This window comes from Peromyscus californicus, unplaced genomic scaffold (genome assembly GCF_007827085.1).
Source record: "Peromyscus californicus insignis strain IS unplaced genomic scaffold, ASM782708v3 Scaffold_22__1_contigs__length_63687245, whole genome shotgun sequence".
NCBI lineage: Eukaryota > Metazoa > Chordata > Mammalia > Rodentia > Cricetidae > Peromyscus > Peromyscus californicus.
In genome coordinates this window covers 60,715,543-60,731,821 of record NW_026294525.1, presented here as the reverse complement: position 1 = coordinate 60,731,821, position 16,279 = coordinate 60,715,543, and the positions used below count along the sequence as shown (strand labels likewise).

The 16,279-nt window shown below is 45.0% G+C and overlaps 2 protein-coding genes across 11 annotated transcripts in view; one reads left to right on the top strand and one right to left on the bottom strand.

Moving 5' to 3' along the window:
* The window catches only part of Ak9 (adenylate kinase 9), a 130,687-nt gene extending 115,806 nt beyond the window's left edge, over positions 1–14,881 (bottom strand). For 9 of the 10 annotated variants that reach the window (XR_008221298.1, XM_052751483.1, XM_052751487.1 and 6 more), the window contains exons 1-6: positions 14,202–14,881; positions 8,435–8,562; positions 6,966–7,029; positions 4,777–4,829; positions 4,581–4,677; positions 1,896–2,008 (exon numbers count right to left, since the gene is read on the bottom strand). Coding sequence is in view for 9 of the 10 variants with exons in the window: in XM_052751483.1 (XP_052607443.1) it covers positions 1,896–2,008; positions 4,581–4,677; positions 4,777–4,829; positions 6,966–7,029; positions 8,435–8,551 (444 nt within the window). In the remaining variant the exon portion in view is untranslated. Of the gene's footprint in view, positions 1–1,895; positions 2,009–4,580; positions 4,678–4,776; positions 4,830–6,965; positions 7,030–8,434; positions 8,563–9,442; positions 11,707–14,201 lie in introns of all 10 variants that reach the window. The other variant, XM_052751484.1, reaches the window with a different exon arrangement.
* Positions 14,882–15,005: 124 nt separating this feature from the next.
* The window catches only part of Fig4 (FIG4 phosphoinositide 5-phosphatase), a 114,884-nt gene continuing 113,610 nt past the window's right edge, over positions 15,006–16,279 (top strand). Inside the window, exon 1 of the mRNA XM_052751492.1 lies at positions 15,006–15,241. Within this exon, the coding sequence (XP_052607452.1) occupies positions 15,176–15,241 (66 nt within the window). The 5' untranslated portion in view covers positions 15,006–15,175. The remainder of the gene's footprint in view (positions 15,242–16,279) is intronic.

Sequence of the window (16,279 nt, the reverse complement as noted above, 5' to 3'; positions counted from 1 at the left end):
CAGAAACCAAGGAAGAAGCTGCCGATTGGCCTGCTTTCAGACTCAGTGCTCAGCAGGCTTTTTATGGAGACCAGAACCACTGGCCAAGAGACAGCACTACCCATTGTGGGCTGAGCCCTCCTGCATCAGATTGGCCTGTGAGCCCCACAGATGTGCTCACAGGCCAATCTGAGATGGGCAAATTCCTCAGCTGAGGGTCCCACTTCCACTTCCCAGGTGACTCTACTTTGTACCGAGCTGAAAACAAAAACCAACCAGCAGAGGCTGTACCTAGCACTGAAAAATAAACATTTTCTCCCTATGCTGGCTTCTGTCAGGGTATTTATCAAAACAGGAACGAAACCAGGAAAATCAGAGCCTAGTTCAGCACTCCAATGTAGTGAACATTTGGGGCCTTTGGGTCTGTGGGCTCTCTTTTCACCAAGTTTAATTTCCTGTGTAATCTGTCCTTTACTTCCTGACATTATGTTTGGTTTTAGTTAATGAAGCTTATCTTCTGCCTCTGTCAGCAAATGTTATTATGTGGGTCATTCTCAAGTTTGATCAGATTTTTTTTCTTTTTTTTTTTTTCTGGTCTGACTGCATAGCCTAGCCTAACCTTACTCTTGATTCTTCTGTGTGAGCCACTACACCTGGCATGCATCACCACACCTGGCATGCATCACCACACCAGGCCTGCTCAGAATTTTGATTCAATCCTGCCCATTAGTAGCAGCAGGGTTACAGCACACAGCATGCTCAGCACTAGAAGACTTCCTCTCTCACAGCTGACCCTGACACACCCTTGAGTCTCAACATCAGAGCTGAGAACCCAATCTATCTGGAGCCATCATAAACCCTTTGGGGAGCCAGGCAGAGCCTGAACACCCAAGCTTTGCCGTTCACCATCACACACTTAGACAGTGCCCTACCAAACTATGGTCACAAGCCCATGAGGCAGCTGTTGCCATCTGCGTAACGAGGAAATTGAAGCGTCTAAACATGATCTGTCAAATTGTAGGAGACAATAAAGGGGAGAATTGGAAATATATCCAGTCTTGACTCAATCAATGTCATACAGTGTGCCTTAACGTTATACATATGAGTCCTTTGCATATTCTTTGATTTAATTGCTAACGTTACTAGAGGTGATTAGGTGCCATGCAGTGTACAAGGTCCGTGCTGACATGAACGAGTCATGATTATACTGTCATGTAGGGGCTGTGAAGGAAAATGGACAATTGTAACATAGAGAGGTAAGTGATGTAAGAGATAAACAGGGAAGGCTCCCAGAGAAACAATGAACAGCTCAGAGGTAAGGGTGTGTGTGTGTGTGTGTGTGTGTGTGTGTGTGTGTGTGTGTGTGTGTCTGTCTGTCTGTCTGTTCATCTGTCTGCCTGTCTGCGTGTCTGTGTGTCTGTGTGGTGGCACTGGGGGAGGAGCTGCCAGGGCAAGTCCTGATGAGATTTACTTGTTAATAGCTATGTAAAGCCGACACCGCTTTCCAAAAATTAGCTATGATTAAGTCTGGTGATGGGGCAAAGAAGTGTTTCTGGTGGGCGGAGCTTCAGGAGCAGAAGCTCAGAAGTGTGGTACATAGATGACTGTTTCCATAACTACTCAGAGAGCACAGAAACATGGGCCAGAGACATGGCTCGGTGCTTCAGAGTATGTACTGCTCTTACAGAGGACCCAAGTTCATCAGGTGGCTCACAGCTGCCTGTGACTCCAGCCTTGGGGAGGGGGGTCTGACGCCCTTTTCTGGCCTTCTTAAGCATCTGTACTCACTTGTACAAGCCCCGCCCCTATTAAAAATAAAATAAATCTTTTTTTTTTAAAGTGTGAAAGCATTCCCTGAATTTAAGTTTTCTGAAAAGAAAAGATTTGCTGTTGCAGGAAGCAACTAGTATCCTTACCTTAATATTGATTATGACATCTGGTTGCAATTCTAAACTTTTAACAAGTTCTACTTGGTTCAAAGTGGTCAGGTTATCCTGTGACAGTGTTGGTATTTCAGTGATGATGTAACCTATTAAAATATAAGTTAACAATTTATAATATTATCACTATGTGAGAGCATGGCTTTGTTATAATTTATAAAATATAACATAGCTATTAACAAGTAAATGAAGTTCATACAATTATCTGTCACGAATTTTAAGTTAATAGTTATTACCACATGAAGTGTAGCTGTAAATAATGTTTTTCTGATTTAAAAAAAAATCGCTGACTAGGAGAAAACATTTTTGTAAATTCTAAGTCGGGGGCAGGCAAGATGGCTCAGAAGGGTAAAGGTATTTGCCACAAAGCCCAACGACCTGGGTTCAATCCCCAGGGTTCATAGGATGGAAGAAGAGAACCAGCTCCCTCAAATTGACCTCTGACCTCGACAGGCATGCCATAGTGTGCATATTTTCCCCCTAAACCATAAGAATACGTAAATAAATGTTTTAAATTCTTTAAAAACCTATGTCAGTTTGTTTTAGATGAGACACTTACGGAAAGAAACTCCACGCTAATACTTCTTTAACTCAGGTTAGAAAGGGTCACATGACTTTTATATGACCTATTATTTTCATTTTAAATTGGTACTTAATAACATAGTGGAACACATACATGTGATATCTGTGTAGTTATAGAGAGTGATGAAACAAGCATGTAGCAGCTGCACAGCTTAAGGAACAGAGCACAGTATGATTGGGGCTTTAGAACATTTATTGGCTTTCATTCCCACACAGAAGCTGAAATCTTCTCTTTGAAATGTGTCTTGGGTACCACCATCACATTGATTCCCTCAATATACTTTTAAATTATGTCACTTGCTTTCCCGAGAAACTTTTCTCTCATTAGTAAAATAAGTCTCAACTCCTCAGCTGGAAATTAAAGGACTTCAATATATTTTTCTGCTATTTTTATTTTTTCCCCTTTGAGGAACAATTGTAAACTATGTTTCAGCCTTGAGAACTTAGCAAAAAATTTATGAAAAGTAAATAAAGTAAGATAGCCATTGAAAGGACAAATGATGTTATTGGTGGCTTCATTTCTGATTTGCTTTGATACAGTTTTTTACTGTACCATATTTTATTTTTAATCCCTATATTTTTATGTAGCTTTTTAGATTTTCAGCCCTGAGAACTGAACCTAGGGCTTCGAATATGCTAGGCAAGTGCTCTACCACCCAACTTCATTTCCAGCCTTAACTCTAAGAGTCCTAACAGTTACAAAGTTCTCTCTTGACTCTCTTCCGGAATTTTCCTTTCAGCCAACAAATCTATTTCGGGAGACATCTTTCTCCTGAGGCATGCTTATGCTTCTTCCCTTCTTTTGCAAATATCTCAGCGTTTTCCTCTTTTCTTTTGAGTTGCCCTGGCTTCAGTGGCCTTGTCTGAAAAACTAGAGAGAGCAAAGCCCTTGCTCAGAATCCTTTTGTGCAGGGAGAGATTTTTGGGGTGTGGCCAGAGGGCAGGCTGGGTGAGCAGGAGTAGCCCTGGCAAGGAAGGCTCAGGGGGAAGCAGTTCCGGTTCTCACACCACTGACAAGGCAGCAGTGGCCGGGTGAACAGGGAGCAGATGGTAGAAGCCACAGACTGCAAGAAGGCCAAGGCACCTCCTGGACACTTTGATCCATCAGATAGCAGAGCGCTAAACAACACTGAGGGCTTTTAAAAAAGCAAATGTGGCTAGGTGGTAGTGGCGCACTCCTTTAATCCCAGCACTCAGGAGGCAGTGGCAGGAGTTCGAAGCCAGCCTGGTCTGCAGAGTTCCAGGACAGCCAAGGTTATATAAAGAAACCCTGTCTCGGAAAAAAACCACCGCCAACAAAAAACCCTAAAAGCAAATGTGGACACTAGAGGATTAAAAGCAAAGAAGCACTTGAATCTATCTGAGATGCTGTGGAATATTACTTTAAGATGTGTTACATTTGTTTATGCTCTGGAACATTTGTTTGATGCAAAGATGTGTTGCATTCTTTTATGTTGTATTTGTTTAACTCTGTGAAGCTGTGTTACTGTGCCTGTCTAAAACACCTGGTTGGTCTAATAAAGAGCTGAACGGCCAACAGCAAGGCAGGAGAAAGGATAGGTGGGGCTGGCAGGAAGAGAGAATATATAGAAGGAGAAATTTGAGAGGATAGAGGAACAAGATAACAAGGAGAGGAGGACACTAGAGGCCAGCCACCCAGTCACCCAGCCACACAGCCAGCCACTGAGTAAGAGCGAAAGTAAGATATACAAGTGTAAGAAAAGGAAAAAGCCCAAAGGCAAAAGGTAGATGGGATAATTTAAAGTTAAAGAAAAGCCAGCTAGCAACAAACCAAGCTAAGGCCAAGCATTTATAAGTAAAAATAAGCCTCTGTGTGTGATTTATTTGGGAGCTGGGTGGCGGGTCCCCCAAAAGACCAAAGAGAAAAGTGTTAAAAAAAAAAAAAAAAGCAAAAACAAACAACAAGATGCTCAGCTCAATAGGGGCTGTGAAATTCCTGAGTCAAAAACCATAGAAAGGAATCCAAGAAACTACCAATGGTGCTTCCCTGCACACACACACACACACACACACACACACACACACACGCACGCACGCACGCACGCACACACCACATACCAAAGTGAGAAACTTCTGGAGACTTGAGCTTCTCCAGGATCAACTTCATGACGAGCTCGTCTGGGATGCTGTGACCGCCCACCAGCATTGACTGCAGCTAGAACAATCATAGAGGCTGGGGGTTACTGCACACTCTCTATCTGGGACTCACAATTTTTGAGTTAGCGTAGTAACTTGGAAATACAGATTCACTTACCGTGGTTCCCATTTCAGTCTCAGTGGCAGTGATTTCTTCTAAAACGGACAAGGCTAAAACAGGAGTTCAACATATGAGTGCAAGCTGAGATTCACATGGCTAAAATAAGAAACACTTGGTGAATGTCTGGGAACTGGTGGCTAAGTCACCTGAGACATGTTTATGCGTGTTAGATCATTTAGCGTTGGCCAAAGTAGAGGCAAAGGATTGTTCTGCGTAGAGTTTTTCTTGGCCACCCCACCAGCTTAAAATCTTGGTGGAGTAACTCCCTCGGGGCCACTGTGCCTTGGGTGACTGTGCAGTGACAGGAGGAGGAGGAAATGATGTGGTGTGACGCTGATGTGTAAATTGTCCCAAATCATGCAGAAGCATACAGCGGTACTATCAGTCTAGACCCTTTTTTTTTTTTTTTTTTTTTTTTTGGTATTTTTGAGACAGGGTTTCTCTGTGTAGTTTTGGAGCCTGTCCTGGAACTTGCTCTGTAGCCCAGGCTGGCCTCGAACTCACAGAGATCCTCCTGCCTCTGCCCCCCAAGTGCTGGGATTAAAGGTGAGGCGTGCGCCACCAGCGCCCAGCCAGTCTAGACCCTTTTAATGCCCTGTCTCATTAACTGTCCGTGTCGATAGTATAGAAGAAAAACAATGCATCAGGAAATGTGAAAATGGATAAACACTGATTCAAAAGAGGAACCCTGAGAACTCCAGTCACTCTGTGTCTCTGCTGGAGGACGTCCTGGTAGGATGGCGGGAGCTTGACCTAGGGGAAGACTTGTTGAGTTAGGGCACCAGCTGTTGAGAATGTATAGAAGCCTTGACATTTCCTTCAGACTTCCTAAACATGAACTTTTTTATTTAAGAAAATGGGCTGGAGAGGTGGCTCGGTGCTAAGATAATCGCCGCTTTTGTAGAGGCCCCCCACGGCAGCTCAGTATCTTCTCTAACTCCAGTCCAGAGGATCCAAGGCCTCTTCTGGCCTCCGTGGGCACCAGGAACACAAGTGGGGCACATTCATACATGAAGAACAGCCATACACAGAAAACAAAAATAAGCCTTTTTTTGAACAGAGGAAAACTTCCGAGTTCTATGTGAATGTGCTCTGTGTTACTGATTGTTCTGCACACACACAAAAGTTGTGGCATCTCAGCTCTACTAACAGTGTCTGGAATGTCCATTTCATAACGTCCTTGCCAACAGTGGTTACCGTTAGTTCAGGGATTTTAATGATTCACCACCAACTTGTTAGACAAATATGAATCAGTGTTAATTATTTTTTAATAATATGATTTTAAACTTTTCTTGTATTTCTTAGATTTAGTTCTACTTTTCTGAGTGTTGTGTGTGTACTGTGTGTATGCACGTGTACATATGTACGTATGTATGTGTGTGTATACACATGTGAGCACATGTGTGTGGAAGCTAGAGGCCAGCCTCAGGTCTCACTCCTCAGGAGCCGTCCACCTTGAGTTTTGAGACAGGGTCTCACTGGGGCCTGGGGCTTGCAGCCATTTAGGCCAGGTGGCCAGTGAGCTCCAGGGATCCTCCTGTCTCTGCCTCGCCAGCACAAGACTGCAAACATTTGCCACCACACCTGGCTTTTGTTTACCTGGGTGCCGGGGATCGAACTCAGGTCCCCATGCTTGTGGGGCAAATGCTTCAGTGACTGAGCATTCTCCCCAATCCGTCTCTTTATGATTTCTTATTCATCCTTTTCCTTACTTTTCTATTAGGAAGTAAATAGCTTTACTGATTAGAAAGACGTGTGTGTGTGTGTGTGTGTGTGTGTGTGTGTGTGTGTGTGTGTGTGCATCAGCCTGTTGTCTTATATATTTCAAAGAATGTAAGGAAATGTATAAGTAAAAAGTATATTTTTTCCCAATGGAGATAATAAAGTTCTGGAAAATTCTCTGAAGAAAAGCTTCAGTTATTTCTCTTTCCATCTCTAAGATGATGCTCATCACATACATAGGCAGTTCTGATGGAAATAAAAGCTTAGAGGAAAGACAGATGTTTAATAAACGTGACTGGATAGATGCTACTAGAAAGTTGATATGCATCAGGTGGATAAATGTGTGACGAAGGAAACGTGATAAAACATTAGTTATGGAATCTTAATTGGTGTTCACATGGAATTCTGTGTTGTGAATCTTTTAAATTATTCATACTAAAATATTGGGAAAAAATTAAATTTACCTTCCACACGAATGCATTTCCATGCCTGTGCTATATTACGGGCTAATGTTGTCTTCCCAGACCCCTTTAAAAGAGAAATGTTATTAAAACCCAACAAAACATTCATTTCATGGTGAAGCAGAGGCACCAATTTAAAGAATTCTATTGATGGTTATTACATAAATGTTTACCCTATAAAATGAAGAGGGCCCTATACATTTAGAACTTAATTTTTCTCCACTAATTCTTGTATATTCCAATATCCTAAACCTATTTAAATACATTATTATTGAAGGAAATTGGGAAGCTATACTTGAAATCAGGAAGCTACACCATCAAGATATTGCAAAAATTTATAATTCTAATTATAAATCATCATAAAATATATTGAGATTTGTCATTTTATTTTCTTCCTAAAAGAAAAGGGAAATTTTGGTGACTTCCACTTAATAATTTTATTTCCTCTCTTTTTTTCAGCTTTGGGGTTCAACATATTGTGGCTACATGGGTGAGAACCTTGCCATTGAACGAAGCCATTGACCCTGCATTTATTTCTTGTTTTGAGATGGAGCCTCAGTTAAGCTGCCCAGGCTGGCTGTGGACTCACTCTGCAGCCTGAGCAGGCCCCATCGGTGTGGACCTCCTGCCTCAGCCTCTTAGACAGTCATGACAGCAGTCTCCACCCATACAGGTAAACCTCCTGATATCTTCGGAGAGTATCCTATTTCAAAGTTACAAGGTCATTCTCATGGGTCATATTTGCACCTAGATGTTGTCAGTGTTGACATTTAGAACCAGGTTCTTAGAAACATAATGAGAATTGTTGGAAATGATTCTTGGTTATCTGTCCTATGGTTCCTATCAAAAATTAAGCCAAAGATGGGATCCCCCTTGGCCTTTGCTGTTCTGGAAGTTTCTCTAACTGACTAGCCCAGTCCTCTAACTATTGATTAGCTCAGTGGCTGAACTTACACGGAGGTCCTTCCTACAGCTGCCTGGAAGTGAACAACTTTACCACAGCTCCTTCTGGGTTCTCCCCATTTTGCAGGAAGACAGTAGCTGGTTCTCTAATACACTACAGGCCCATTTGCCCTCAGCACCTTCTGGTGTTAACAGACATCTCAGTTCATCTCACATATCCAGAGAGCCTTATGACAAGTTTCTAAGGATATCTTATATTCAAATCAAATCTGAAGTAACCCGAGATCACAAAGCGGCAACAATCACCATGGTACAGAGTTTTGATAAGTTATATCCTTATAATATTAAAACCAACACCAATGTAGCCTAGGTTTCTCTTCTAGTGCTCAGCATAAGAAGAGAGGCATGTATACACTCAAAACCAATATTCTATCACAGTTGAAGTGATATTATGAAAATCTATCAGACACTAAAAAAATGAACATACTACGTAGTTTCCATCTTGTATGGTAATATAAGATTGTGATTTTAAAATAAAAAAATACCAAATGTCAGAAGAGATTACTTACTGGTTTTCCAAATATAATAAAGCAAGTAGGTTTGGACAACAAAAAGCTTCTCTCAGTTTCGTCTTCATTAAAAATATCTGCAAATGGATATTCGTCTGTCTTCTCTGCAGAAGCCATAATAGAACACACTACAATAAAAAAAGCAAAGCTTACAGTTGTTGGAGCAGGAAGGTGGGAAGAGCTCCACGAAGTTACTTAGCCCTGGGGCCGTTCCATATCATTAAACGATGAGAGAAAAACAGCATCTAACCAAAGCTGTTTAAAAGAAAAGTCAACATGACCAAAAGATCAAATTGAAAATATATACAGACACACATACATGTTATAATATTTATATTTCTACAAGGCAGATATCTAAATCATTTTTGGAAAGCTTTTGCTAGTTTGAGCTGTTAAATAGAGTTCTGGGCACAGCCCACCACTTTAAATATTATATCTGCAATAGTAGATTTTAATTTATGCTGCTTTTGTTGGAATGAATGAGAAATAAATTGGGTCAGTGAGTTTTTGGATTGTACAAAGACCATATCTTATTTTCAAGCATTTGTAAATTGCTTACATATTTGAGTCAATAAAATATTTGCCCATATAATGAATCGGTTATGTAAACAATAAAAATAACATAAACCATTTTTCTTTACTGCAGTGAAACGTTAAGAAAATGTCTTTGGCAAGCCGTTAGAGAAAGGTATTAAAGGTTCCCAGAACTGGTAAGTTAGAGTAAAGTTATTATGAGGCCAGCACATTCGTCAGTGTGCTGTGCTCCCTGGAACAACCAAGGGACATTCCTTTCACCAAGGCCATAAGAAACTGAACACATTCGGAGGCACAGTAACGAGTTCCATGATAGTGGCTGTCCTTTGCAGCCCGGGGCTGAGGGTAGGTGAGGCTGTTCTGCTCCTGGGTTCCCTCCCATATGTCCCTGGGGATGACCAGCTTTGGAAGAGCAGAGGCCATTTATAAACAAAAATTCAAACTGGGAAGGAGTCTCAGGAGAGCAAGACTCACAGTGATCAGCAGCGATGTTAGAAACGTGGTGGTGTCCTAAAGCTGAGACCTGGGAGGAGCAGGCAGAGGAAGTGTCGGCTGACACACACCTAAAACATAAGGAACAACTGAACCACACGTTGATATATCAGCAGTCTCAGGGGCGCAGTGAGTCCTGCTTCCAGCCCGGGAGCCGACTTCCTGAAGCGGAGGCTAGCGGCCCTCGACAGACCGAGCAACACTCCATAAGTATTTTCGCTGGCGATGCCACAGTCCTTCTCTAACGGAAGCTTGTAACCATCAACAGGAGAAACGTGGGAACTGACACACGCCTTTCTTTCTCTAAGGACTGCTGGGTGGAGAGCCCCAAAGTTGAGCAAATGCGGCAGCAGCCCATTGAGTGATAAAATGGAGAACTGTGATAGAATTGAAGCGGTCTGGAATGGCAAAAGTAAGGCTCATAAATATGCAGTCCAGGCTCCCTGCTCCGGGCCCTGTTATCTGTTTCTTATGTTTCTCTTTTAGGTCAACTCTCAGGTGGACTTCCCTGGGAACAGTTGACAGACGGAGAAAACCATCCCAGGAGAATCACAATGTATTGGTGCACACTGCATTGGAACACTTCTAGATTATAGTTCCATTTGCAGGTAGCTCTGAAAAATAGCGATTGAGGGACACCTTCCTGTAGGCAGAGCCTTAAGTGGAGCTTATAATTCCTCAAGCTGGTGGGTGATTCTGAATGGCTTTATCAAAGGGCGTAAAGCCAGATGAGAAAGGGAACACCGAGGAAGCTTGTGGTTGGACTTATACACAGTTTGGCAGATACATTTAAAGTGAGCTCTTCCCATCCACGTTCTTGTATGATCTCCTTCCCTTGAATGCAAGTGGGACGTGTGACTTGCTTTTCATGGTTCTCCTATATTATATTGGACTTCATCTTAGCAGTTGGAGAGAGACTTCCTCTTGGCTCAGAAGTAAACTGCTATGTTGTGAGAGGACCATGTGGCAAGGAATGGGGTCTGGTCTCCAGGACTGGAGAGCAGCACATAGCCAACAGCTCAAGAGGACAGGAACCTCAGTCCCGTCACCAGAGATGAATTTTCCCAATAACCAACTGGATTCTTCCCTAGTCATGTATCCAGTTGAGAGCACATTTCAGTCAACACCCGACTGCAGAGTGCCCAGCTGATCTTTGCCAGGATCACTGGCCAGGGAAACTATGAGCTAATAAATGTTTTGAGATGTTAAATTTGTGGCAATTTTTATACAGGATGGAAATCTAGTCTCAGCAAGGATGAAATGTGTAGATCCCTCCATTCACCAACCATCCATTGGTGAAGCGGTCCTGAACAAACAGGAGAGCAGAGTGATTATCCAGGGGATGCCAGTCAGTCTGCCCTTGGTCCTCTAAGTACCACAGGTTCCTAAATGGGAACACTTTGGTGGCAGGATGGAGTGACAGAGACTATGCCATGACTTAATAAGGCTCCCTCCCATATTCCCTACAATAGATGCTCTCCATCTCTACAGCTGCGATGAGGTAAGACCAATGTGATATGATCTCTTGGGGGGCCAGAACTTCCATCACAGGCAGGCTGGTTACACAGGATCTCTTCCCACTGTGAGGGACCAGTGACAGAGGAGAGGAAGGTGAGTTTGCCTTCCCCATCCGAAGTCTGTTGACCAGCACACCTAACAAAGGGTTGAGTTTGTCTCATTCATCACCATGAATCTCATAGAACGTTGTTTCGGATCAAAGGATCCTCTTCTCAATATAGTAAATATTGTAAGAGGTGTGTAAGTGTGGGATCTACTGTCTCTACCACATTCCAGCTCTCCTTGAAGTTGCTGGTGTTTTAGACAGGCATCTCAAAGGCCCAGGTATGGCGCTGTTTACTATTGTGTGGAACAGAGAAAGTCAGCATACTTCAAGATGAGGACGATGCTCTGAGTCAAGTAACAGAAGGAGATGTGGTCCTTATCCCCGTCACTCTGTGACTGCGTTGGGCAATCCCTCACAATTCAAGACTCTGGTGGTGATGGTGGACTGGGTTTGATGGACAGGAGAGATGATGGTTGTAGCAGAGATCCTCGTCAAGGTTTCACAAAACGGAGACTGCTCCCACCACCTGGTCATTTTTGGCTCCTCAAACCTTTGAGGAGTCCCTACTGGCAGATGGAGGTAGGCTTGGATTGTATAGTTGGGGTTGGGAAGGTAATCTTGAACTCCGGGGAGTCTCTGAGACACGTCTTCATGCTAAGACGCAGGAAGGAAAGCTGGTTACCTGCAGGACAAACAACCCAGACCCGCCTGAGTCCTGGCCAAGAGAAAGGAAAACCTAGAATGAATGGTAAAGAGGGCGACGAGGAGTGATCAGTTACAGACCCAGGGTCACCTGCAGCAGGGAACGCTGTGGCTGACTCCATTCATTTCCTTTCTGCACGTCCTTTCCTCTTAGACATTGGGAACGAGTCACCTCCTTCAAGGATCGGTGATGGGATGGTGTGACTGCGGACCGAGGAGCATGGGTGTGAATGGCTCACATGGTGTGACCACGATGTGGGGAACATGGGTGTGAATGGCTCACGTGGTGTGACCACGAGGTGGGGGAGCATGGGTGTGAATGGCTCACGTGGTGTGACCACGAGGTGGGGGAGCATGGGTATGAATGGCTCACGTGGTGAGACCACGAGGTGGGGGAGCATGGGTGTGAATGGCTCACATGTGATTACGATGTGAGGAGCATGGGTGTGAATGGCTCACATGGTGTGACAACTGATGTGGGGAGCATGGGTGTGAATGGCTCAGATGGTGTGACCACGATGTGGGGAGCATAGGTGTGAATGGCTCACATGGTGTGACCACGATGTGGGGAGCATGGGTGTGAATGGCTCACATGGTGTGACCACTGATGTGGGGAGCATGGGTGTGAATGGCTCACGTGGTGTGACAACTGATGTGGGGAGCATGGGTGTGAATGGCTCAGATGGTGTGACCACGATGTGGGGAGCATAGGTGTGAATGGCTCACATGGTGTGACCACGATGTGGGGAGCATGGGTGTGAATGGCTCACATGGTGTGACCACTGATGTGGGGAGCATGGGTGTGAATGGCTCACGTGGTGTGACCACTGATGTGGGGAGCATGGGTGTGAATGGCTCATGTGGTGTGACCACTGATGTGGGGAGCATGGGTGTGAATGGCTCACGTGGTGTGACCAGTGATGTGGGGAGCATGGGTGTGAATGGCTCAGATGGTGTGACCACGATGTGGGGGAGTATGGGTATGAGTGGCTCATGTGGTGTGACCACTGATGTGGGGAGCATGGGTGTGAATTACTCAGATGGTGTGACCACGATGTGGGGGAGTATGGGTGTGAGTGGCTCACGTGGTGTGACCACTGATGTGGGGGAGCATGGGTGTGAATGGCTCACGTGGTGTGACCACGAGGTGGGGAGCCTGGACATGAGTGGTAGTTCAAAGGCAGAAGGCAGAAGATGCTACAATGGCTCTCCACGCATGCGACACACACACCTTTCTAGGCAACTGCTCAACTTTTGAGGACCAGCATGTGGAATTCTGTCTATGAGTTCCTCCAGCTTCCATATGCTCTCTTTTTGAGCATAGACAAAGTGGAAGTTCCAAGGTATCAGTGCTCCGCCATAGCAGGCTTCAGCCAGTAGTCGATGGGAGCTGGTGAGTAAACTCGATGCTCCTTTGCCCCCAGAAATAGTTCCAAGACATGTACTCCTTATTACTACTGAATTTAACTAATCACCAAGTTTGCTTGTCAATACCCCGCTTTCCAGTTCCTTCCCTTCCTTGACGCTGTTTCCTGGGATTACTCCTTATATAAACAACTTGGTACTTTTTAAATTGTCTCTTTTTTTCTGCTTCTAGGTGATACAAATGAAGAAAGTCCTCAAAGGGAAGTGTTTAATTGTAGTATAAAATTATTATTTTATATTGAAAACAATATTTGAAAATCAGAATTGTACATTTTTAAAAAGTGACTTTCCTAAACCAAAACATTCTGCAAAAGTTTAGCTTACATTAAGAAGAGTTGATTTTCATTATGAAATGGAAAAGTTACAAAGTTCAAGATGGAGATAAGTGAATCCCTGGGGCTTATTGGCTGAAGAACAGCATCCAGGTTGACCCCTGGCTTCTTTCTCTGTCTGTCTCTCTGTCTCTCTGTCTCTCTCTCTCTCTCTCTCTCTCTCTCTCTCTCTCTCTCTCTCTCTCTCTCACACACACACACATACACACACACACCAGTGTAAAATGCCAGAATTGACACTCCCTCCATCTTTCTAGTTTCTCAATTAAAAAGGAGATGCATAAAAATATGAAAACAAAACTAATAATAAATACCCAAATATTTTAGAAATCTCGTAATGTCCCAACTTTGAATCCACAGCAAACCTTAATATCACATTTAGCTATGTGTTTGCACTTTTAAAGTGCTGTTATCCTTTCAGCAGTGAGTTCTGGGGTACAGAGGGGTCCCCGGGAAACCTAGCATTTCCTGCCTCGGCTAGTTTAGCCACCACTATCTTACACTCTGTTCGGCCTGCATCTGTGAGGTAAACACCTTAGTCGCTGAAAGGAGAACCGGGTTTGAAAAGTTCATTTATGAACAGATCGTGGTTTAGTTTTGCCAGAAAAAACAGCTGGTCTGGGGTCCCCTCAAGAAGTGGACTTCCCTGCCACCGGTAACAAAATGCATCCAGACGGTGGACAACGGTCCTCACACCTCTGGAAGAAGGGCTGCTTACCTGGCCCTTGTGGACGGGGGACCAACAGCAGCTACTTCCAGAGGCTCCAGGTATCTGTTGGGCGGTTGCCCTGGAAACCTTGGGCGGCTTGCAGGGCCCCTCGGAGGGCGGGGCCTCTGGAGGAGGCGCTGTAATTCGAGCGAATTCTTAAATGCTTGCTTTTGTGTTCATAATTATAAAACACCCTTCCACTCAAACGCGGAGGTGATGAGCGGAGTCAGTGCATATATTGTCTACTTAATGTCCACTTACGTCCCGAGAGCAATCGGAAAAACCTTGTATTAACCAGAACGGCCCCCAGCACCAGCGCGCTCCCCTGCGCGGCTCTCCCCTACGCGGCACCGTCTCTTTAAGAATGCACGGACGGCTAGCCTCACCCATAAAATGTGCAAATACCAAAGGCGCCACATTGAAGTCATCAGGAAAGATTCGTGGGCCACACAGCCACAACATGAACTTTATTGACTCTCAACACGGGAATAAAATAGGCGACGAAAGAGGGGGAAATCACAGGCACTCAGAAAGGACCACTGTGAGACAGGTTTCAGGAAAATAAAAGAGTAGACACGAAGAAACAGACCAATTGAAACATGGAGAAGCCCATTGGAAAGGAGACTCCAGTCACCTGACCTCCTTTCCTTAAGGATCAAGATAAAGCAGAGGCTTTGGAGCCTGACCTTAACAAAGATGGCGCCCTAAGCGTCCGCCCTCAACAACGCCGTACTCCTGTAACCCCGCCCCCTAGCGTCTGGGCGGGGCTTGGTGGGAGGCGTGGCTTGGGGAATACGGAAGCACCTTGCGGCCCCCGGCTGCTGCAGGCTTAGCGCTCTGAGGTTGGGTTTTCTGCGCCGGGTCCGGTGAGCTGGGCCTGCAGAGTCTCCTCCCTCGGCCTCCAGGGACGGACCGGTCCGGCAGCTGTCACGACCTGGGCCGCGGCCTGGTGCCCCGTAGTGGGGCCGCCATTGGCTGGAGCCATGCCCACGGCCGCTGCCCCCATCATCAGCTCGGTCCAGAAGCTGGTGCTCTACGAGACCAGAGCGGTGAGTATCATCTGCTGCGGCGGGAAGGACGGACGGGGCGGGACGGACAGCGCTGCGGGGTGGAGGGGGGACGCTGTGGGGTCGAAGGGCAGAGGCAGCACCCCGCATTCCCCCCACCCCCAGCCGCGCAGCAGCACCGTGGAAAACGGCCTCGGAGGGAGCTCGCCTGCAAGGGCCCTGCAGCCAGACACTAGTGGGTTTGCATGTCTGTCCCGGTGAGGAGGCTTGGCTGGAAGATGTTCATGCAGACAGGTGCTTGTGACACCCAGGAACGGCGGGCGCACAACTTCTGAATGAGTTACTGGATTCTTTTCCGCTTTCTCAGACTCTGTTAACGTTCTTGAGTCCACTTCTTATAGTTACTTTTGCCTAGGTAACTTGTATTTTGCATCCCATGGTATATTGTCACTGTGGTTGGTGTTATTCACATGCGCTGTTTTTGCTGAGACTTGGGGTTCTGTGCCGTGGACAGTTAGGTTACCAGCTCTCCGGCTTGTAGAGTGATGGTACTAATAGAGTTTCGTATTTTCTCATTTCTGTGGTTGGAAAACAGCTACTACAATGTGGCTTACCCGAATCTGGACTTCATCATGATATTAGGGTCGGTGTTTAAGTTAATTCCTTCCTGGTCACAACCTTATGAGTGTCTCATAAGGTATAGTCAGTGAAGCGTGGCTAGTCTGAGAGAGAGAGAGAGAGAGAGAGAGAGAGAGAGAGAGAGAGAGAGAGAGAGAGAGAGAGAGAGAGAGAACAAGAAAGTATTCACCTTCCCAGTTTCTCACAGTCCTAGGAGTGTCTATCTTGTTTCGTGTGTGTACAATTACTGGTTCTAAATTAACTTGGAAAACAAGTCCTTTTGACTGTATCAGGACCAGGTGATGGAATAATATTTGCAAGTATCTTCACTTTTCTTCAGAGAGTCACATAGAAATATCATTTTGACATTGAAACAAAATTTTCTTTCTGTAAAATGAGCTGGTGAAGGTCCCCAGTAAGACACATAAGTAAGGGGCTGGAGAGAGGGCTCAGAGATGGCAC